A 23372-nucleotide genomic window follows, 5' to 3' on the forward strand; every position below is an offset into this window, starting at 1 on the left:
TCACTTGTGTTAATTGATATCTGTAATATTGCTTTTTCTTTGTGTTTTAATGGGTTTCACCTGAACATTTCTTCATTGCTGAACCTGGTTTCCATAGCAATAAGTGCCAAAAGCAGGATGTCAGCTCAGCCTTTTTTGCCATCTTTTTACATGCAAGTCTTACAGTCGGAGCAATCAACATTCATAGGAAATGGGTTGTAATTGCTTAAAGAGGACCTTTCACCATATCTGGGCACAGGCAGTGTTATATACTGCTGGAAAGCTGACAGTGCGCTGAATTCAGCGCACTGTCGGCTTTCCCGATCTGTGACCGGTGTACAGAGCTTACGGTGCCGGTACCGTAGTGCTCTATGGTCAGAAGGGCGTTTCTGACCATTAGCCAGAGACGTCCTTCTGCCTCGCGGCGCCTATCGCGCTGTGCTGTGGAGCAGGGAGGAACGATCCCTCCCACTCCTGATAATGCTCGTCTATGGACGAGCTGTGTGAGCAGAGGGAGGGGGCGTTCCTCCCGGGTCCACAGCACAGCGCGATAGGCGCCGCGAGGCAGAAGGACGTTCCTGGCTAATGGTCAGAAACGCCCTTCTGACCATAGAAGAGCTACGGTACCGGGCCGTAAGCTCTTCACACCAGGCACAGATCGGGAAAGCCGACAGTGCGCTGAATTCAGCGCACTGTCAGCTTTCTGGCAGTATATAGAACTGCCTGTGCCCAAAAGTGGTGAAAGGTCCTCTTTAAAGGGAAATTCCCATATGGGAAATATATGGCATACTCACCCAAATGGAATGGCGGTCTGCCAACTCCCATCTCACACCGGCAGCGAGTGGAGATGGCTTTGCATGCGAGACTTTATTCATTCACTTTTATAAAAGTGCGTCTAGCTCTCCACTCACTAAAGTCACATAGTGGAGGTCAGAGGACTCCCTGATCTAAATATATATTACTATGGGAAACAATTGGTTTCCCTCAGGAACATGTTTATGTTTGTAGACTATTATTAGAAATTAAAACTGCAAAATGTTTAAAATTTTTAAAGATTTTCTTTGAACAACGTTCTATGGTCTGGAGCTTGTCAGATACCCAGCCATGATTTCATCATTGTGGACAGGTTATCAGGCAGGAACTCTACGTGTATGAGAAGATAACCCGGCCACAATACGGAAATCATGGCTAGGTCTCTGACAAGTGACAGACCATAGAAAGATAATTTATACTTGCAAAACGGTTTGACTTTATTACTTGTACACATTTAGATATGGCTATATTCATGGGAGAACCATGAGCAAAAGAGAAATCTAAATCCCACCCCTTTTGGTGTGACCACCCATTGTCTTCAAAACAATATCAATTCTTCTAGGTTCACTTGCCATCACTTTTTGAAGTAACTCAGCAGGGAGGTTGTTTCAAACATCTTGTAGCACTACACACAGATCTTCTAAGGATGTAGGCTTTCTCAAATCCTTGTTCAAGTAACCCCAGCCAGACTCAATGGTATTGAGATTAGGGCTCTGGTGAAAGTGGTGGGGGAGGACTCATCCTCCAAAGGAAGGAAGCGGGGTGGGGTCACATCAAATATTGATCAGACATTTGGGATATATTTTATGAATATTCCATAAAGTTGCTCAAACCCTTTTACCTCCACTCTTTACATAACTTTACAGTGATAATGGATTTCATTCAGACAATGTCTGACAGTATAGATTCACACCCACAAGGGAATTGGTAAACCCAATTATTGATTTATTTATTTCCAGGAAGAATATCAGAGGAATTTCACTAAGATTAGAATTTCACTTGATTAGAAAGAAAAGATGAGTGCTGAGAATACTAGCATTTATTTGAAAATGGACATGTGAGCAGGGCAACGTCATGCTTTATTTTTTAACGTTTCTTTTTCATTTTAATACATATTTCCAGCCCTGGGTAGAGTATAGCTGTGTGTATGCTCCAGGCAGTACCTGTGTGGGTGAAGAACTTCATGTGTGACTGCCAGAATTTATGCTCAGGAAAAAAATTAGTGTTACGCATGGGCACAGATTCTACAGGGTGTTTGTGTCTCCACAGTAGTAAAGACAAGAATTGACTTCAACACGATTTTCATTGAATTTATGTTTCCTATTTGGTAGTTTGGTATTTACTTCCCAGATAATTAGGGAAATTCATTTCTTCAGCCCCCTGAGTTCTGGGTGTAGTATATGCAATGGCATAGGATATAGTAGCTGTATATAAATGCATACATGCTCTGTGAGAGTTGGCCCATTGACCAGTACTATGAATTATGCTTGCTGCTTAGTGGTAATCATTCAGCTTTGTTGGCTATCCCATTATACTGTGACACAGAACAGCTGCCTGGCAGAGAATACAATGCATTGGGTGAGCTGGCACTGAAGGAAAGTCCTTGTATTTTGTACTCGTGATGAAAGGAGCCTACTTGTGTTTGTATCGTTGCTGAGTGATATTGTTCATGTATGTATCCTTAGTGAATATAGTATTGATGATATGTTTATGTAGGGGCGCTTCTCTAATGAGGTGAAGTGAGGCGGCTGCAGGCGGCACTATCGGAGGGGCAAAATTTTTACTTTTTATCCTAAACCGACCCAAGAAGGCTGCTCTGAAAACAAAGCTGAGCAGGACCTGTCCTGGGAGACCTCTACTTCTCGGCGTAGATGGCGATGCTATGACGTCATCGTGCCTCCTGCACTGAGGTGCAGACGTCTACCTGCTGGAGTAACCCCAACACGTAACGGGCCTTATTTACTTACCTATCCCGACACCTGCTCATGGCTGCTCCCGCTTCCCCTTCTGTTGACGCTAAAGAAGGATGAAAGCGGCAGGGAGTGCGCAGGAGCCCAGGATAGGTAAGTAACAGAGGTCTGAAAAGACCCCAGAGTATTATAATAGTTCATCGGTGGGCCAAAAAAGAGTGTGCAGGGGCCACTGTGGAGAATAATAGAGTGTGCAGGGGTGGCTGTGGGGCATAGTCCACCTCAAGCATCTAAGAGGCGATGTTCATCCCTGTGTTTATGCATGTGTCATCAGTATATTGCATTGGTATCTGTTTATGGTATGTGATGGGGTGAAAATGTTTCTTCCTGCCATGAAGTCCAGATATACTGCCAATGAAGGTTTTATTGCTTTACAACTTTATGGGCAATCAGACATAGGAAGTTGTGACCACTCCAAAAAGTCCAGCAGTTGACCCTACCCCAGAGGTAACTTTTCCTAGGGAAGGAAGAGTAGCCTTACCTCTCTGGGTAAAATGGACTTTTCTTTGAAAATGGCCTTACAACAGCTGGGCCCCAGTGACTCTGGCCTACATCTGATCCTCTAGTATCAACAAGCTGAGAGAGAGGCTGTGTATGCAGAAAGTCAGGCCGAGAGAGAGAGGCTACAGAACATTAGGCCAAGAGGGAGGCTACAGGACGTCAGACCAAAAGACTGGGCAAGAGAGGCTGCAGGACGTCAGACCGAGAGACGGGTCAAGAGAGAAGCTACAGAACATTAGGCCAAGAGACGAGCCAAGAGAGAGGCTACAGGACGTCAGACCGAGAAACGGTGCAAGAGAGGCTGCAGGACGTCAAGCCGAGAGACGGGGCAAAAGAGGCTACAGCAGTCTAACACTTATCCACTTTCTTGTGAATAAGAGTTTGTAATAACAAAATCCCTTTAAGACTCGCGTCACAATTTATTTTTATTTATTTTTTTTTTAGACTGATATTGGCTGCAAATTGACGCTATGAGTGTGTTTCAACTGCCATAACTTGGGATGTGTTTACATCATTTCTTATCCTACACAAGTGCAATTTATTTTATATCAGTTTTGTGTGTCACTGAAGCAACTTGAAGCTCCTAAGCCTGACGCAGAATGTGTAACTATACTTCTCACCTGCTTTGTGCCCTTTCTGATACTGTCATCTTCTTCTGTGGCAGAGATACCTTTAGGTTTGTACATGTGTCTGTGTGTAAAATATAATACATCTAGAAGGTGACAGGCAGCGTGCTGGAGTCCAGATATATTAGCCCCAGGTTTCTGACATACAGTATATCTGGTCCAGGGCAGATCTGGAGTAGGCCTCAGCCCAGGTGTGGAGCCTTATCTCATTACTGGGCCAGAAAAAGCTGCAGCTCCTGCATTGCAGTTCCATTAGGTGAAAGGTGGTGGATGGTTCTGTCCTGTAATTCTGAGTCCGGTGAGACTATATTGGAATTATTTTGTCTGTGTTTCTGGAACTAAGCTACATGTATGGTTGGGTTATCCAATCTGTTTAGCTAATGGCTCAGACGAGCAGATATTTATTTTGTTTTTGCCTGAAGTTAAGGCTGTATTTTGTTTTGCTCATTTTGTGCCTGAAGTCAAGGTTTATTTAATTTCCTGTTTTTTCTAAATAAACCAATTTGCTGCACATTTTGTGTTCCTGTCTTGACTGTGTGGGTCCGCACCACGGCTTTTACCAAGCTAACTTCCCCGATAGATAGATAGATAGATAGATAGATAGATAGATAGATAGATAGATAGATAGATAGAACATTGCTACTTGTCACTATGGTCAGCATGCATTCAAATATTCAGCGAGTCAATGAACTTTGTTGTGTCTGTAAGTTGTCTAGAAATAGTATACAATGTAAGAGTGTAGAGAATACCCTTGAGGAATCTCATACAAAATAACATCTTTGCTGGGAAGGAATTGAAAAAGGATTCTTACCTTTATGTATTTTTAATATCAGTTTCCCAGGCAGCATGAATTTATCTTGTCTTAAAGAAATGTCGTGATCAGGTAGAAAACACACACCGTGCTTTCCATCTGTCCCCCCAAAAATTATGTACGTGGACATTATCACAGATTTCAATGCATAATGGGTTTCCCAATTACCATATATCAAGCGGCTGGTGCTACATGTGAACATATACTGTATATTGAATCAGAACATTTTCAATGTTACAGTGTATTGTTTAGAGCAAGTTATTTGTTGTTGTTAGAATTATTATTATTTTTGTCACAAAACTAATTATTTTTAAGTATTATTATTTTCAATTCTGCTGTTGCTGAACCCCAGGTTCCACCTTGTCGGTACCAACCTCTTAAATTTTTTTTTTCTTCCCTGGACATGAGGTTATTTTGGTAGTGTCTATGAAGATTTAATCCTGTGGTCAGTTCTCATCTTAAAGGAAGAACTCTCATGAGGAATTAGGCCCAAAACTGTCACCATCTACTGTAGTAACAGGTTCACAATGGTGATGCTCTGCTTTCTGGCAGGTCCATTATAATGTAGAAAAAGAACAATTTCAATGTCACTGAAAGACATTATTTACGCCAGTAAACTGGTTTAAATGACCATGAATCTGGCGACACCATGCCCCCTCTCAGTAAAATGATGGGGGCAATGTAAAAATGTCACTTGTGTTTATTAATGTTTATTACAAGTGGCTTTTAAAAACTTTGGTTTGCAACTTTTTTTTGCCCCTTTGTGGTGGAAATTGTTAATAAATGTGCTGTTTTGAGCAGTGTATATTGTGCCAGGGGCAGATATGCTCCCCAGAGAAGTCCCACTTGGCCGGTCCACCTCCTGGCTTGAATGATGCTCTGCAGACTCGGTAGATCCATACTGTACAAGCCATCTCCTACATTATCCAATTCATGAGTAGTGCATAGATGACGCTGAAGCCAGTAGATCTTACTCTACTATGCATGTGCCGACCGTAGCTTGTGATGATGTACCTGGCCTGTGAGTTGTCAAGTGTGCAGTAAGGACCAGCCATGTCAGCTCCACTTCTGTGACTCCTTCCAGACATGGAAATACAGAGTCCAAAGTTATTTTATTACTCGATGCCAAACCTACCAGAAAGGAGGACATCCCGATAAGAGGTTGGTGGTGGTATGGGAACATAATTCTTCATGACAGCTTCCCTTTAATGATTTCGTGCTACAGATTACCAGTGACCATTCTCCACTTAGTTGTGGTTTTTATGCTTTGGGGGAAGAATATCCGTGTGTTCTATCACATACATGGACCGCTGGGGTATATAACGTGAAAACATTGTGCAATTACATCTTCAATAACTTAACTACTAGCTTTGGACAAAATAAGTAAATTGAATGAATGAGAAAGGATATTACACAGTTATGGGAAGCATGGCGGACGCTGTTGTAGCATAAGCTCCACTGAGTGTTATTGAGTGTCTTGTTCAGCAGGTGGAGTATACATGAACAGTTCATCTCCCTTATTGACTATTATGAAATGTCCATGCTGTTTCCTGAAATAGTTTATGGATTTTCTTCTGCATGGCTCTAAGTGATTGACTGTTTTATCTTTTTTTGATCCACAGGATTAATGCAAAGCACCAAGAAATAAGGGAAAAACAGGCCAAAGTGTTATGGAACTTCAGCGCTTCCCAAGATATTGAAGATGATGACATGGACCCTAATTATGCCAGAGTGAACCACTTTAAGGAGCCCCCACCTGCGCAGCACAATTCCCTCCGGCCCTACTCGCCTGCAGTGCCTGGGTCTTACAGTTACCCTCGAGAGACGCTATTGTCTGCTTCAGAGAGGGATCACGGCCAAGACCTTTACGCTAAAATAAACAAGAAGCAGCAGGCACCGGATGCAGTTGACAGGTAATAACCGCTACCATACAAACCATATCACTCTTTGGGCCTCGATGGCACGATGCTCATTAAATGAAGTTGTACAAAAAAATTGCATGTGATTACACTTTACCTTTTTTCCCTGCTGTGTGGTCTCATGCCGTTTCAATTAGTCTGGGGAAAGATAGCGGAACTGTGGCATTTGTATCCCGGATCTAAGCTTTCCCTCATAAGACTGATTGCCCTTCTAAGGCTCTTGTATAAGGGGCCGGCGAGGAAGCAGCAGCATTTAATCTATTTGGCCATTTACTGATGGGTTAATGATTTTAAAAATACCAAGTATAATCGTTCTTGTAAAATGAACAGTTTCCTGCTGTGCCACGTCAACGGGACTTTCTGCCTGGTACACTTTGTGTCCTGCCATGTATCGATCTAGACGCACAATAATCAGAGAAATTGCATCTCCTTATAAATAGTTCACCCCTCACTATTGTCACTTTCTGCTGTATACCTGAGCAGTAAGGCAACACGTGATACACAAAGGCCGATATTTTCTTCATCTGTTAAAGTTTTCCGAGCTTTGAGATAAAGAAAAATTCAGACAAACGCATTGTGGAAAGGCGGTGGCCATGTTGACTGCTGCGGGATTGATTAGCTGCTTGCGAGCATTACCCTGCTAAGCGCACAGTCGCGCGCAGATATTTATAAAAAGCCGACAAAAGGCTTGATTGTAGCGTACGATAGAAACGACCACAACGGGGAAAAAAAAACCTGCAACCTTTGTACCTGCTGCTGGAAAATCTTGCTGCCTTTATTCTCTCCTAATTTTTCCGTTTGATGCCTGCTTGTTCCAAATTTGTACATAAATATCTAGATTAAAACATTATAGTGATTCAGCGGCTCTGATTAAAGGGCCGCACTTAGCGGAGCAGTAATGAGCGCTTCACACGCTATTTTCAGCTCCAGTAATGTTCTTTGGGTTAATTATGAATCCATTAATAATATGCTATCAATTTACGAGATTTTAAGGTAATTATCCAACTTATATGGTGCTCTCACTAAACCTCGCTCATCCCGTGCCCTAATCACAATGAATGTTTGGGAATGAAGTGTAATAATATCAATGGGGTAATTGTGTACAAATTAATAAGAGGATTCTCATTTCATGTTTTGTCTCTCTTTTGGGTTTCCTTTTTATATATATATAATTTAAGCCGTTGCTGCCTGCCTTGACTCTTGCTGTCTACAAAGATTTTGTTTCCGTTTTTCCACGTTAGATGAAACTTTCTGTTGAAGTTCCTTAAGTAATGACGCTGGCGTAAAGTACATTTCCATTTTTATGATGTAGGTGACATTTGGGGTCAGGAATAAATAAAGAAAAATATATATTAACAACCTGTACAGAATCTTAGCTGGATTGTGCAAGTTATCAGTAAAACTAGGCTACATCTGCACAAGTATTTACTTAGACAAGTCAGAAGAGCGGACAACCCTCTCTTGGGCTCTGCTCACATCTGTGTCAGAGGTGTCTTTAGTAGGCCATCCTTTTTATTAAAGGAGTAATGCTGCATACAATGCTTTTTTCCCATTATAACCACAAACACCATGATAGAATCCAGTGCACTCCATAATTCCATACCCCAAGTCAGTGGGGTTGAATGATCACTGTTGTGCATGGGGTCTAGCATTGTGTTTTATGGTTTCTGTCCTGTTGCTTGAAGAGGACCTTTCACCACCTCTGACTTGAGTTCTTTCCATCCTTTAATAAGAATATCTTCACTGATTCCCGCTCACTTGGAATTTTTCCTCTAATCCCAATGTTCTTGAGCAATCTGTGTCGTTAGACTCTGTGCCTGATATGCAAAATTAACTCTCTAATGTCAAGTGGGTGGTGTCAGGCAGGGAAGGGACGTGACTCAGAGCTCTTGCACTATTTGCCTAACATTGGAGTCACACCCCCTTGTCTGCTTCTGCCTGACACCACCCACTTGACATTAGACTACAGTTGGTATAATGGGTATCAAAATTAACTGCACCAAGTGCAAAAGAATGGTGGGGGCTGTACAAGAAATTCCCAGTGCATTGGAATTAGTGGAGGGGAGCCAATTAGCAGGATGAAAAGAACTGAAGTCGGTGCAAATGGTAAAATGTTCTCTTTAATACATGCTGTAGCCCTTTGTGTGATCATGTGAACGTTACTTTATTGATTCATTATTAAAGGGCAATAACTAGTAATATCACTCATCAACCAACTTATAACTTAATATATTGTGGTTCCCTACAAATGAGGTGTCTGGTGCATTTATATAGTGTTAAAGGCGTATTCCAGTAACTCGCCTACTCTGCTATCTCTGGTGGTCCCCAATCAAACAAATGGAGTGGCGCACATTGTATGACCAGGTGTTCCAGTCGAAATTGGGGTGCAAAACAACCCGGTTCTTGAGATCAGTGGAGGTCCCAGCAGTGACACCCTCTGATTAGCAAGCTACTCCTTATGTTTTGGATAGTGGGTAACTTGTTCTAACTGGACTACCCCTTTAAATATTCAGCGGTATTCTTAATGAACTTCAACCAGTGTATCTGTGTTGCAATCTTCAGCATGTTTTTGGTGTCTTCAGTCACTATACTTGGGGTGACCGTTGTTGGCAGAATCAGTATGTTACATGAATATCTTCTACGAGCTCCAGATTTGCTGCTGATATACACTGTTTTTGTCATTGGTTTGTAATCATGTGTGAAATGGGACCATAAAATTGGCCTTAATTTGCCAAACTTTCCAGATAAGCTGACGTGAAATGTTTGCGCTGCTGAGCGGGTTCTTGGAATCGCCGCTATGTGATTAGCTAATGCCTCTAAGTGGCCGATTGGATCATTGCTGTCAATTGTGATTGATCACATGGAAAATGGCTTTTCTCCATGGACAAATCTTTGTCGCCACAGAAATTGAATTTACAGTATTTTCTTTCGGTGTTTGTCTTTTTTTTGTTTTTTTGTAATAATAATGAAAGAGCAATTGACTTCCATATTTGCATGCATACCTGAATAAAGATTATGTGGATGATTATAGTGTGTCAGATTAAATATTGCAATGAAATCTTCTACCTGTAGCTAAGATTTTATAATATTATATAATATTATAAATGTGCTACCACCTAATCCATAGACCTCTCTGCCCCTTGCCTTTAGTGCACATTAGGTTGCCACCTCCTCTCCAATTCCGATATCCAGATCATACTATACAGCTATTAGACAGGTAATGCTCATGGTTATCAGGTCAGTGGTTTATGTAAAGAGCAGATATCTGATATTGGCCCTGTACATTGGCACAGTTGAGTGGATAGGTAAACCGGATGTCCAGCATTTTGCCTGCCGTACACATAAGAGAAAAGCTAAGCAAACTTGGATTTTGGTGGGACTCTTTTATATACTCTATAGGAAGGCCTCTGGACTTTGGAGAAAGGACGGATTGGTCATCTTATCATGTCCCCTTGCAAATGAACTGCCACTAGACCGCTTACATTGGCTCACTCACCTGTCCTCATTGTTATACGCATACAGGCTCAAACCAGCTGGCGGTAACTCGGACCATGGATGTTGAAGGTGTATAGGGACCTTTACTAGCAATCCCAATAGATTTGTGTCTGTGTGTGCCATGAATGTTCCCTGCCTATTGGCTGTATAGATGTAGTATGAGTGGCAACCCTTTCTATTGCCTTGATTTTCTACATCTTACTAAGGTTTAGCACTCCTCCTCATACTGTTCCTATGTGTTCATTGTTTTATATTGTCAGCATTGTTTCCATAATTCTGAATCACTGTAAACTCTGTATTAAAAGCCAACATCCATATTCTGAAGATGCTATTATATATACATCGTAGTTTTTATATCAGCAGAAAACCTGCACGGTGTGCTAAACCTTTCAACATGCCAGCATCCTTGTTCTGCCGCCTATTTCCCCTGCCATGTCGCAGCTGTCAATCACACCCCGATTTACCGGATTTGTTGTTTATTTCCATTACTTTTTATTCTTCAGAAGAAAAAAAAATATATTAATGTATTTGTCTTATCCAGGAAAGTGCAGTTCGCTGTCATCTGAAAATGAGAGCAAGATAAGTGGAAACACAGAGCCACAGAACATCTTTCCAACAAAGGGAATGTGTAGGGTTTAGCAAAGCGATGACATGCAGCTGAAAAACACAAGCTTTATTGACATGTATTTCAAGAAAAAATCATGGGAGAAAAATACACTTGAGATCTGTAATCAATCTGAAACAGTCGTCTGTACTGGCAGGAGTCCCTTCTTTCTTGTACCTGTCCGTTGCGACTGTAGGCGCTGCTTGCAATGGATGGTTTAGGTCTTCCTAGTCTGGAGAGCCATATGTACATACACATTCTATTTTATATTTAAAAAAAATAATAATTACATATATTCATTCTAAATTCCTCTGGATTATGGTAATGTTTTCCATCTTGGCACATTGCGATTTATAGTAATGGGTAAGAACTGTTTAAGCAGATATAGATTCATGAAGAAATGCTGCAACATAAGAAAGCTTTCAAAAATAGAAGTGTTTTATTTTTGTCAATTTGCAAAGCAGAAAGTAAAGCATGAATGAGAAGCCTCAATTAAATCAATAGATCCTGAAGTGATTTTTTTTTTCTTTAGTCTACTAAAGTCTGGCTAAAAAGCCACATAAACTGCACTGTGTGAACTTGCTCCAATGAATACTAATCTGCTAGATATAATAAGTAGTACCTGAATATTTCAAAGTTAGTGGCTATTAATAGGCCCTGAAGTCAGTAGAGAATGATGCACATACTTGCTTATTTTTCCACACAAGGAATATGAAAGGTAAGTATCCTTAAAATAAAACCTTCACAGCTTTCTTAGGGGGCGTTCACACTACCGCCGCTGTCCACCCAGGGGTTTCCGTCATAAACCTCGGGGAAACTGGACAGGGGACTGCTTGCTGGCAGTCAGCTTTAAAACACATTGAATGGGTTTTTAAAGGTGACCGCCGGTGTCCATATGCGGCCTCTCCGCCTGGAAACCGATTTTTTATATTTTTTTGCATGGACACAAAGTCGTACATGCAAGACTTTGTGTCTGTGCAAAAAAAAAAAAAGAAAAAAACGTTTCCAGGCGGAGAGGCCGCATATGGACACCGGCGGTCACCTTTAAAAACCCATTCAAATGACCCCCCTTAGATGCTTAGATTCAGGATGCTTTTACAGTGCAGGCTTCTTTCTTTTTTAATAAGTTGTTAGCGATGTGTGCCATGCTAAAGATGTAATACAGCTACAGTCCAGACAATGTTTTAACAAATCTCCTAGTTTACATTGTACTTGCTCCTTGTTCCTTCCCCAATATCATCTAATAAACGGTCATCAGTATCAGATCAATATGGGGCACCCCACCAATATTTTACTCTACAGGCTCCATCTCCAAAATTTTCATTTTTTTCCTAAGCTAGTGGATAGAGACTAGCTGCTGTATCATCTCCCATATACTGCAGACATAGCAGAGGAGATCCTGCTCCCCATCTCTGTAACATGCCCTCAGAAACAGCGGCAGTGTAAGATGGGAATCCTATAAACGTTCCATAGAACGGCCGCAACATCAGTGTGTTTTTGCCTCTGTCTCCCTCCAGCTGCTCCCTTCACCTTCCCTTTCCCCCATAGATTTCTATGGGCAGCATGTAACCAGTTCCTTCAATGATCTAAAAATCTATTTTGTCTACCTTTTTGGATTTCAGATGACCAAAATTGTGTGTTTTTGTTTTATTTTTTATTTTAGGTCAACTTTGTGGACATGATTTTTTATTAAACACAAATCTTTATCTCCTTCAGCTAAGAACATGAAATATTTATAGTAGTTTTGGCATTTCCTGTAATCATGTATATCACTTACTAGGCTAAGGTCCCTTTAAATTATATTTTACATTGCATAATAGATGAAAATCATTCTAAATTTCATTTTGTATACAGTATGTTTAAAATAATATGTATAGTGATGATCTCCTTGAAATATTCTTATTTTTATATTCCTCTATGGATTTTAGGTTTCAGTGTAAATAAAACATTGATTTTCTCTACTGTCAGTTTATGTACAATTTCTTAAAATCACATGACATAAACAGTTATTACCTACAGTATACAGTGTGTAAAATAGGTATTCCTCCATTGTGTATTATTTCTGTATATGTTAAAATAGATGCATCAAAAGTTGTTGTTTGCAAAATGATTTTTTCAGGGGCATAACAAGTGACAATGAGACTCCATAGCAAAACTTGTAATGGGACCCTACTCTGCCATGACCACCTAAAGCAAGTTCAGAACTTGAAAATTTTATTATTATTTTGGTCTTCTTTATCCACAGGGATAACACACGTAGTCATTTACAGTGCAGAGATTATATACACAAAGATGTCACAGTACCAGAAAATGCATAAAGTGATGTCACAATACCAAGGTTATACATATAGTGATATCACAGTATAGAGAATAATACTCTCAGTGATATCACAGTATAGGAGTACTAAACATAGTAATATAACATTACATGAATAATGGGAAGAATATGCAAATCTGACTTCCATGATGTAATTAGGATGTCAGTGCCTCAAGTACAGTCCTATGAAAAAGTTTGGGCACCCCTATTAATCTTAATCATTTTTTGTTCTAAATATTTTGGTGTTTGCAACAGCCATTTCAGTTTGATATATCTAATAACTGATGGACACAGTAATATTTCAGGATTGAAATGAGGTTTATTGTACTAACAGAAAATGTGCAATATGCATTAAACCAAAATATGACCGGTGCAAAAGTATGGGCACCCTTATCATTTTATTGATTTGAATTCCCCTAACTACTTTTTACTGACTTACTGAAGCACAATATTGGTTTTGTAACCTCAGTGAGCTTTGAACTTCATAGCCAGATGTATCCAATCATAAGAAAAGGTATTTAAGGTGGCCAATTGCAAGTTGATCTCCTATTTGAATCTCCTCTGAAGAGTGGCATCATGGGCTACTCAAAACAACTCTCAAATGATCTGAAAACAAAGATTGTTCAACATAGTTGTTCAGGGGAAGGATACAAAAAGTTGTCTCAGAGATTTAACCTGTCAGTTTCCACTGTGAGGAACATAGTAAGGAAATGGAAGACCACAGGGACAGTTCTTGTTAAGCCCAGAAGTGGCAGGCCAAGAAAAATATCAGAAAGGCAGAGAAGAAGAATGGTGAGAACAGTCAAGGACAATCCACAGACCACCTCCAAAGAGCTGCAGCATCATCTTGCTGCAGATGGTGTCACTGTGCATCGGTCAACTATACAGCGCACTTTGCACAAATAGAAGCTGTATGGGAGAGTGATGAGAAAGAAGCCGTTTCTGCACGTACGCCACAAATAGAGTTGCCTGAGGTATGAAAAAGCACATTTGGACAAGGCAGCTTCATTTTGGAAACAAAAATTGAGTTGTTTGGTTATAAAAAAAGGCGTTATGCATGGCGTCCAAAAAGAAACAGCATTCCAAGAAAAACACATGCTACCCACTGTAAAATTTGGTGGAGGTTCCATCATGCTTTGGGGCTGTGTGGCCAATGCCGGCATCGGGAATCTTGTTAAAGTTGAGAGTCGCATGGATTCCACTCAGTATCAGCAGATTATTGAGAATAATGTTCAAGAATCAGTGACGAAGTTGAAGTTACGCCGGGGATGGATATTTCAGCAAGACAATGATCCAAAACACCGCTCCAAATCCTCAGGCATTCATGCAGAGGAACAATTACAATGTTCTGGAATGGCCATCCCAGTCCCCAGACCTGAATATCATTGAACATCTGTGGGATGATTTGAAGCGGGCTGTCCATGCTCGGCGACCATCTAACTTAACTGAACTTGAATTGTTTGTCCAAAATACCTTTATCCAGGATCCAGGAACTGATTAAAAGCTACAGGAAGCGACTAGAGGCTGTTATCTTTGCAAAAGGAGGATCTACTAAATATTAATGTCACTTTTCTGTTGAGGTGCCCATACTTTTGCACCGGTCAAATTTTGGTTTAATGCATATTGCATATTTTCTGTTAGTACAATAAACCTCATTTCAATCCTGAAATATTACTGTGTCCATCAGTTATTAGATATATCAAACTGAAATGGCTGTTATAAACACCAAAATATTTAGAACTAAAAATGATTAAGATTAATAGGGGTGCCCAAACTTTTTCATAGGACTGTATGCACACCAATAGAGGGCGCTGACTGAAAATGTGCAAGTCTATCTTCCATGATGTAATTAAGAAGACAGAGTGACTTATGGAGTGACAATATCCCCTCATTACATGAATAATGTCACAGTACCAGGATTTTAATTGTTTTTATAGACTGGAAACAACTTTCTGCGCAGTACTCAGGACTAAAAAAGCAGGGTTGGTCCTCACAACATCACATGGCAGGGCTTTACAGGAAATATTCAAAATTCTCAGTCTATATGAACAATGGAATGGAATAAGTTTTATAATTTTTACAAATGAAACAGTATGGTATTCTATGTTTTTGTGTCCTTTAAATAGGACCTTTCATGTCCTCAAGTACCTGCAGTTTTATACTCCGCTAAAGGGTCAACAGTCCGCTGAATTCGACGCACAATCGGGTTTCCCATTATATGCCTCTGGTTACCGTAGTTCTTCAATGCCAGAAGGATGTTTCTGACAGTCTGTCAGGAAGGCCCCTCCTGACAGTAGAGTCCATAGCCCTGTATAGTCAGGGCTAGTGATGACAATGAGTGGTGAGGAACGTCATCCAGTACTAGTCTATGGACGAGCACTGTCAGGAGATGGGGGGGGGGGGGGGGTTTCGTTCCTCATTACTCAGTGTCATCACTGGGTGGACACCCCCTCTGACAGTTTAGGGCTATGGACTCTACTGTCAGTAGGAATGTTTCTCACAGACTGTCAGAAACATCCTTCTGGCACTGAAGAGCTATGGTAACCGCAACAATAGCTCTTCACCAGGGGCACATAACAGGAAGGCCGATAGTGCACAGAATTCAGCTTCGGCTTTCTAGCAATATATAAAACCACAGGTGCCCGAGGACATGAAAGGTCCTCTTTAAAGCATAATACGGATAGAAAGCCATCAATGTCAGTTTTATGCATCAGTTTTCTAGTATCTCTTAAATGGATCTGAATGGTGCTATATACTGATAATATTCACATCGTCGACTGATCCCATTCATTATTGGGTTTATATGACCTGTCTGTGTATGGCCTGCTTTACAATTTTCAAATTGGGCCTATAGAGTCTTCTATAAGGAAACCATCTCTTAAATGTTGGGTTTAATATATACCGGTACTAATACATGGTCTAACTATTTTTATTTAGGTCTTTCCTCTTAATACAGAATTTAGAATTTACTTTGTATGGTTCCTTGCTTCCTAACATTAAGAATCTGAGCTATGTTAGCCTTTTTTTGCACCTAATTTTGGACGTACAGATGAACTGTAGTTTTTGTTATGACATCATTTTGGCATACACTAGGCCCAAAAAAAGCTATTGGTATGTCTGAGTACACATTTGGATACTTCTCCTAATCCTATCTCCATAAGCTCAGTGTGAAGGGGGCCTCACATGGTGCATCATCTGTCATATGCTTAACGGAGCATTAATATTTGGTGGAATAATTGCATTTGAGAACAAGTTGTTCATATTTGTAACCTTTTTCTTTTCATTACTATGATCAACCTCAGAATTATAAATGAAGTGACAAAATACATCTTTGGTTTGTTAATTTTTCTAGAATATTATGTGCCACTCCCATATTATTAGTTATACATGATAATAGATGATGTTCTTATCGTTGTTTGTTCCCTCGGTCTGTGCTTTTCTTGCAGTGGCTGTTCTGCCAGAAGAGACTTCTTGTCCTATTCCTGAATCTTGATTTATTTTTGTCTGGGACTAAGATGATTTGTTTTCTGTGGACTGTGAACAAGCATGTGTATTAATGATCAATTTCTCAAGTAGCGCACATTAATTCCCTAAAAAAAAAATGTCATTGAAGCTTAAATGCTAATATGCAGTTGGTTAATTAAGAGAGTCAGAATTAGTTATAAGCATGGTGAGCTCTAAGAGCCAAAGACAGGGAGAATGGAAAGGCTCAGTCAGCTTATGGATGACTAGAGGAACATTAAATATCAACTAGCTGATAATATGCAAAATTGAGATTTCAAAGTGGCATTTTAAATGTTCATTTAATGGCCGGAGATTAATGAGATAGTCCGAGTTTAGAAGTAGAAACATTCTGAATATGTGGAGTAGGTGATGTTTACCAAACCTGTCCTTACTAACGCTATGATCACACCTGCACTTGGGTTTCCGTTCTAATGGGGCCCGACGCGTTTCTGCAGAGAGAAAAGTCCTGCTGGCATTTTTCAAGTGGATTGGGGGAGGGAATCTTAGAATGGTCTCACAGCACTAGTGTAAACCCAGCCTAACTGCACAGTTATCAGTCACATGCCCCAATAATATACAATAATACACTGATCAGTCAAGACATTAAACCCACTGAGAAGTGAATAGCATTGATGGTCCTGTTACAGTAGAAATGGAAAAATGATGGGTTGAAGTAGGAAAAGCTGTACAAGTTTAAGAATCTGAGCAGCTTTGGCAAGGGCCTAATTGTGGCAGCTAGACGATAAGGTCTGTGTGTCTCCAAATCTGTAGGTCTTGTGGGTTGTTCGGGGTATACAGTGGTTATTACCAACAAAAGTTTTCAAAGGAAGGACAACCGGTGAGTTGACTGGAATCATGGATGTCCAAGACTCATTGATGTGCATGAAGAACGAAGGTTGTCCCAATGTCACAGAAGAATGACTGTAAGACAAATTAAAAAAAATATATATATATAATGCCAGCTATGATTGAAATGTGTCTGAATACACATTACTATACATGGCAGTTTTGTGAGATTGCTACCCCTTGTCTGAAAGCATCTAATATAGGAACGAGAACTGGACCATGATACAGATGAAGAAGGTTGCCTGTTTTGAAGAATCTTATTTTCAAGTCATCAGAGGTGGTGTAAAGTTCCTACGAAACCTTAGGTTATGGCAATGGTATACTATAATAGTACTGTTTTTTTTTTTTTAGCTGGTTAATCTACCATACCACCCTACAAAAAATATCATGTTACCCATTAAAGGTGTTGTCATCAAATTTCCTAGATCTCATTCCAATAGAGAATCTGTGGATGTGTAAGAAAAGCAAATCTGATCCCGAGTGACCCTATTTTACAACTTAAAGGGAATGGTAAGCAGCATACCTTTGGAAGGGAATGGTAAACAGCATACCTTTCGTATGTTGCCTTGTTAATTTTGGGAAAAACAACTTTGAAGTCTTAACCAAATGAGGCAGTTGGTTCACTAGGGGTGGGCCTTCAGCTCCTGGAACATTTCTCTTGTTGCTTATTTAGTATGGACAATGTCATTGCGGTGCGAAGATCAATTACTACTGTGGAAAGGAGATAGTATGGTCTAAGTATTGAAAGAAGTGCTTTAGAAGCTGAAGGCCCATCCCCAGTCCGCCAACTGGTTCCTTTGTACAAGACTTGAAATTTGTTTTTCTCCATATCTACAAAAACAACATACATAACAGATATGTTGTATCAATTGTAAGAAGGTGACAGGGAGAGTGCTGGAGCCCTGATATTTCAGTTCCAGGTTTCTATCCTATGTGTGGTCCAGGATTTGTCTTGAGTAGGCCTCAGCCCAGGAGTGGGTCCTGGGCTCGTTATTGGGCCAGAAAAGGCTACAGAGCCTGCACTTCAGGGCAGTGTCTGGGTCTGTCCTGGCACTGAGAGCCTTGTGATGTGGTATGGTGGTTTTTTTGGTTGAGTTTTGTGGCTGGTGGTAAGCCACATGTACAGTTGTTATTTTCTGTTTAGTTAGCGCTCAGACAAGCAGGATTTTATTTGACGTTATTTTGCCTGAAGTTAAGTCTGTATTTTATTTTGCTCATTTTTGTGCCTGACGTAAAGGTTTACTTATTTTGCTGTTTTTAATAAATAAACCTGTTTGCTTGTCCCTATCTCTTACTGGTTGGGTCTGAACCATTGCTGTTACCGAGCTACCTTTCCCACACACTGTAATGTACTCTGTAAGATGGTGGAGATAGCTGAATATGCTTGGAGGAGGTGATAGACTCCCTTTATTAGAGTTAAAGGATCTGCTGCTAATGTGTTGATACCACATACCACAGGACACCAATGGAAATCTTCACACTAACTACTTTTCTGTTTGTGTGCTATCCGACAAAGAATGGGACAGCACTTGGGCCCATTAAAATTAATGGGCTAATCACATATTTGTTGTTTCTCATGGATGGAGAGACACTGGAAAAAAATTGACACATGGATACCACAAGGAAGTGCACTAGGATGTGATGATTTTTTTAATAGTCTGTAAAATGGATAGTTAGTGTGAAATCAGAAGTCCTTACCTCAATACTAGAGATGAGCGAACAGTGTTCTATCGAACACATGTTCGATCGGATATCAGGGTGTTCGCCATGTTCGAATCGAATCGAACACCGCGTGGTAAATTCCGCCAAAATTCGATTCCCCTCCCACCTTCCCTGGCGCCTTTTTTGCACCAATAACAGCGCAGGGGAGGTGGGACAGGAACTACGACACCGGGGGCATTGAAAAAAATTGGAAAAAGTCATTGGCTGCCGAAATCAGGTGATCTCCATTTTAGACGAATAGTGGATTTCAAATCCGGGTCATATGAGAATGTGAACTTTGTGACTATGAGACAGGGATAGCTGTACAGGCAGGGATAGCTAGGGATAACCTTTATTTAGGGGGGAATGTTATTAAAAATAACTTTTTGGGGCTCTATCGGGTGTGTAATTATGATTTTTGTGAGATAAACTTTTTCCCATAGGGATGCATTGGCCAGCGCTGATTGGCCGAATTCCGTACTCTGGCCAATCAGTGCTGGCCAATGCATTCTATTAGCTTGATGAAGCAGAGTGTGCACAAGGGTTCAAGCGCACCCTTGGCTCTGATGTAGCAGAGCCGAGGCTGCACAAGGGTTCAAGCGCACCCTCAGCTCTGATGTAGGAGAGCCGAGGGTGCACTTGAAACCTTGTGCACCCTCGGCTCTGCTACATCAGAGCCGAGGGTGCGCTTGAACCCTTGTGCACACTCTGCTTCATCAAGCTAATAGAATGCATTGGCCAGCGCTGATTGGCCAATGCATTCTATTAGCCCGATGAAGTAGAGCTGAATGTGTGTGCTAAGCACACACATTCAGCACTGCTTCATCACGCCAATACAATGCATTAGCCAGTGCTGATTGGCCAGAGTACGGAATTCGGCCAATCAGCGCTGGCTCTGCTGGAGGAGGCGGAGTCTAAGATCGCTCCACACCAGTCTCCATTCAGGTCCGACCTTAGACTCCGCCTCCTCCAGCAGAGCCAGCGCTGATTGGCCGAATTCCGTACTCTGGCCAATCAGCACTGGCTAATGCATTGTATTGGCGTGATGAAGCAGTGCTGAATGTGTGTGCTTAGCACACACATTCAGCTCTACTTCATCGGGCTAATAGAATGCATTGGCCAATCAGCGCTGGCCAATGCATTCTATTAGCGTGAACTGAGTTTGCACAGGGGTTCTAGTGCACCCTCGGCTCTGCTACATCAGATTGCTACATCTGATGTAGCAGTGCCGAGTGTGCATCAGATGTGTAGTTGAGCAAAACTGACTCAGCACTGCTAAGTCTCTGCATTCGCATAGGAATGCATTGGCCAGCCTTCGGCCAATCAGCGCTGGCTCTGTCGGAGGAGGCGGAGTCTAAGGTCGGACCTGAATGGAGACTGGTGTGGAGCGATCTTAGACTCCGCCTCCTCCAGCAGAGCCAGCGCTGATTGGTCGAGTTCCGTACTCTGGCCAATCAGCACTGGCCAATGCATTTCTATGGGGAAAAGTTAGCTTGCGAAAATCGCAAACTGACAGGGATTTCCATGAAATAAAGTGACTTTTATGCCCCCAGACATGCTTCCCCTGCTGTCCCAGTGTCATTCCAGGGTGTTGGTATCATTTCCTGGGGTGTCATAGTGGACTTGGTGACCCTCCAGACACGAATTTGGGTTTCCCCCTTAACGAGTTTATGTTCCCCATAGACTATAATGGGGTTCGAAACCCATTCGAACACTCGAACAGTGAGCGGCTGTTCGAATCGAATTTCGAACCTCGAACATTTTAGTGTTCGCTCATCTCTACTCAATACGGTAGGTCAGCGCTCATTTATCAGCATAAGAGGGACTCGCACAATATTAGGCATGTGATGCCTTGTTGTTAGTTATTAGGCTGTAAAGTCTTAAAAAATAACATTTTTATTATAGTGTATGATTAGAGATTCTGCAGATTTATGGTTCTTAAATAAATAATGCAAAATAATTAAACTGACTGTACAGCAGCAACATTTTATAACAGATATATTAAGACACATTTTCTGATTTGTTTGTTTTGTTCTCAATTGCCACAGGAGTTTTTCAGATACCTTTGCCAGACATGAATGGTTAGAAATCTGCACAGTCACTATTTAAGGTTAAGATGCACCTTCTATGGTATAAATAGGACATCTGGAGAGTCAGGGCAGGCATTAGTGCTCCATGGCCAGGCTGAATGGTTTGAAACAGTGGTGTAATTACCTGGGTAGCTACTGTAGTGCCTGCCACAGGGCCCGGGACATTAGGGGGCCCAGCGGGCCCCTGATTGTTTTCTTAATTTCTTTTTAAAATAGGCCATTACTTGCTGGAGTGGCCCCAGCAAGTAATGGACCCTATTTACTTATCGATCCTCGCTCCTGCTTTCGGTCGCCTGAGAAGTGGAGGCGGTTGTGAGCAGGAGTAGGGATTGGTGAGGCCCACGAACCCCAGCAAACAATGCTATCATATACTCTGGAGTCTTTTCAGACCCCAGAGTATAATGATCGGAGGCCGAGGGGAGGGAACATAAAAAACACTGTTACTTATCTGTTCTGTGCACTGGCAGTCTTCGGGCCAGTACGTCACAATGTCGGTCTGGCTCATGTGATGTTTGTACCGATATTGAAAAAGGGGGGAGTGCGCCGGAGCCCAGGAGAGGCAAGTAACACAGTTTTTTTATGTTTGTATCCTCTGCAGCTCTCCGATCCTTATACTCTGGGGTCTGAAAAGATGGCACATAACACTGTGTGTTGGGGCTGCTATGGGGAAATAATACTGTGTACAGGGGCCGCTATGGGGAAATAATACTGTGTACAGGGGCCTCTATGGGACATAATACTGTGTCCAGGGGCCACTATGGTACATAATACTGTGTGTAAAGCCACTATGGAGCATAATACTGTGTTTGCAGGGGCCACTATGGAGCATAATGCTGTGTATGCAGGGGCTACTATGGGGCATTATACTGTCTGGGGGCCACTTTGGGACATTATAGTTTGTGTAAATGGGGTGTTATACTGTGTAGGGGCCAGGATAGGGGGTGCTATGCCGTGGCGGGGTCCCAAGTAAAAAGTTTGCTGGGGGGCATTCTTTGCTAGTTATGCCACTTGTGTGAAATCTCCTAAAAATAAGGATAGCGGTAAAATATTGTGCTTTTTACAAAAAAAATCTTAATTGTACAGCAAGTATTTACAAACTCTTAGAAATAAAGTCTGAGTCATATAGAAATACATGCCTTTTTAGTAACTGTATTTAGTAACTATATTCACATAGTTGTAAGCTATTTGTATGGAATTGCTTTCATGCAAACCTTTATTTCATTCATGTCCTCATAGGTATGCAGCATTGTATAGTGCTTGTAAGCTGACAATGTGCTGGACACCTCCCCTGACTGTACTCTTCCATAGACTTCTACTGTCGGAGCGGGGGAGGTTCCCTTCTTATAGCAGGGAGATATCTGTATCTCCAGCAACGGGGTGCATTCCAGCAGTATGTAATACCGCACATCTATGAGGACATGAAAGGTCCTCTTTAAGCAGATGCTCATGAATGTCAACGGGGAGAGGGGTCAGCTTGCTTGTCTGCATGACTAGCACCAGACTGTACAATACTATAGTGTCTGCAATAAATTTTTAAAAATTGGTAAATGCCAAAACTCTGGCATTTTGATTAATATCCTATCACTGTAATAAATGTAAGTTGGGATTACAAAACAAAATATATTAAAAAAATACAATATTTGAGAAAGTATTGGTGGAGCATTGTTTCGCCACTTTGCTTGATCGCTTGATTTTCTTTGCTTTCTTTTTTTTCGTGTCTGCTTTGTTTTTGAAGTACTTCAAGAATCGTACATTGTAGTTTCCAACTACTTTTAAAATTGCCTATTTTTATGCAGTAAGGCAGCTGTAAATGTATATGCCCACTGCCTGAGACTTCTACTACTGCTATGAATAAGAGATTGGAGATAGATATATATATATATATATATATATATATATATATATATATATATATATATATATATATATTTCAATGTCAATGTTTTCACTGTTCTTATTTTTAAATCTGACACATGCCCTTTTACTTTTCTAAAAGAAAAAAAATGGCAATTTGGTTCTGTCTAACAAAAAGAAAATTCTAGTCCTAATAATGTCTTCGTACTGTGACATACACAGACTCTTGGTCACAGTGTTTGCAAGATTTCTACAAGACAGTTTGTTTTAGGAACATGTATAAAATCCATGTTCCTAATGCGACAATAGTGCACCCATAGTGACATGGGCTTTAACTGTACC

General features: G+C 41.0%; 1 protein-coding gene across 1 annotated transcript in view; it reads left to right on the plus strand.

Moving 5' to 3' along the window:
* PARD3B (par-3 family cell polarity regulator beta) overlaps window positions 1-23372 on the plus strand; it is a 799946-nt gene that overhangs the window by 502738 nt on the left and 273836 nt on the right. Inside the window, exon 20 of the mRNA XM_075284374.1 lies at window positions 6323-6613. Coding sequence (XP_075140475.1) covers window positions 6323-6613 — 291 coding nt within the window. The remainder of the gene's footprint in view (window positions 1-6322; window positions 6614-23372) is intronic.

This window comes from Leptodactylus fuscus, chromosome 8 (genome assembly GCF_031893055.1).
Source record: "Leptodactylus fuscus isolate aLepFus1 chromosome 8, aLepFus1.hap2, whole genome shotgun sequence".
In the NCBI taxonomy this organism is placed as follows: domain Eukaryota; kingdom Metazoa; phylum Chordata; class Amphibia; order Anura; family Leptodactylidae; genus Leptodactylus; species Leptodactylus fuscus.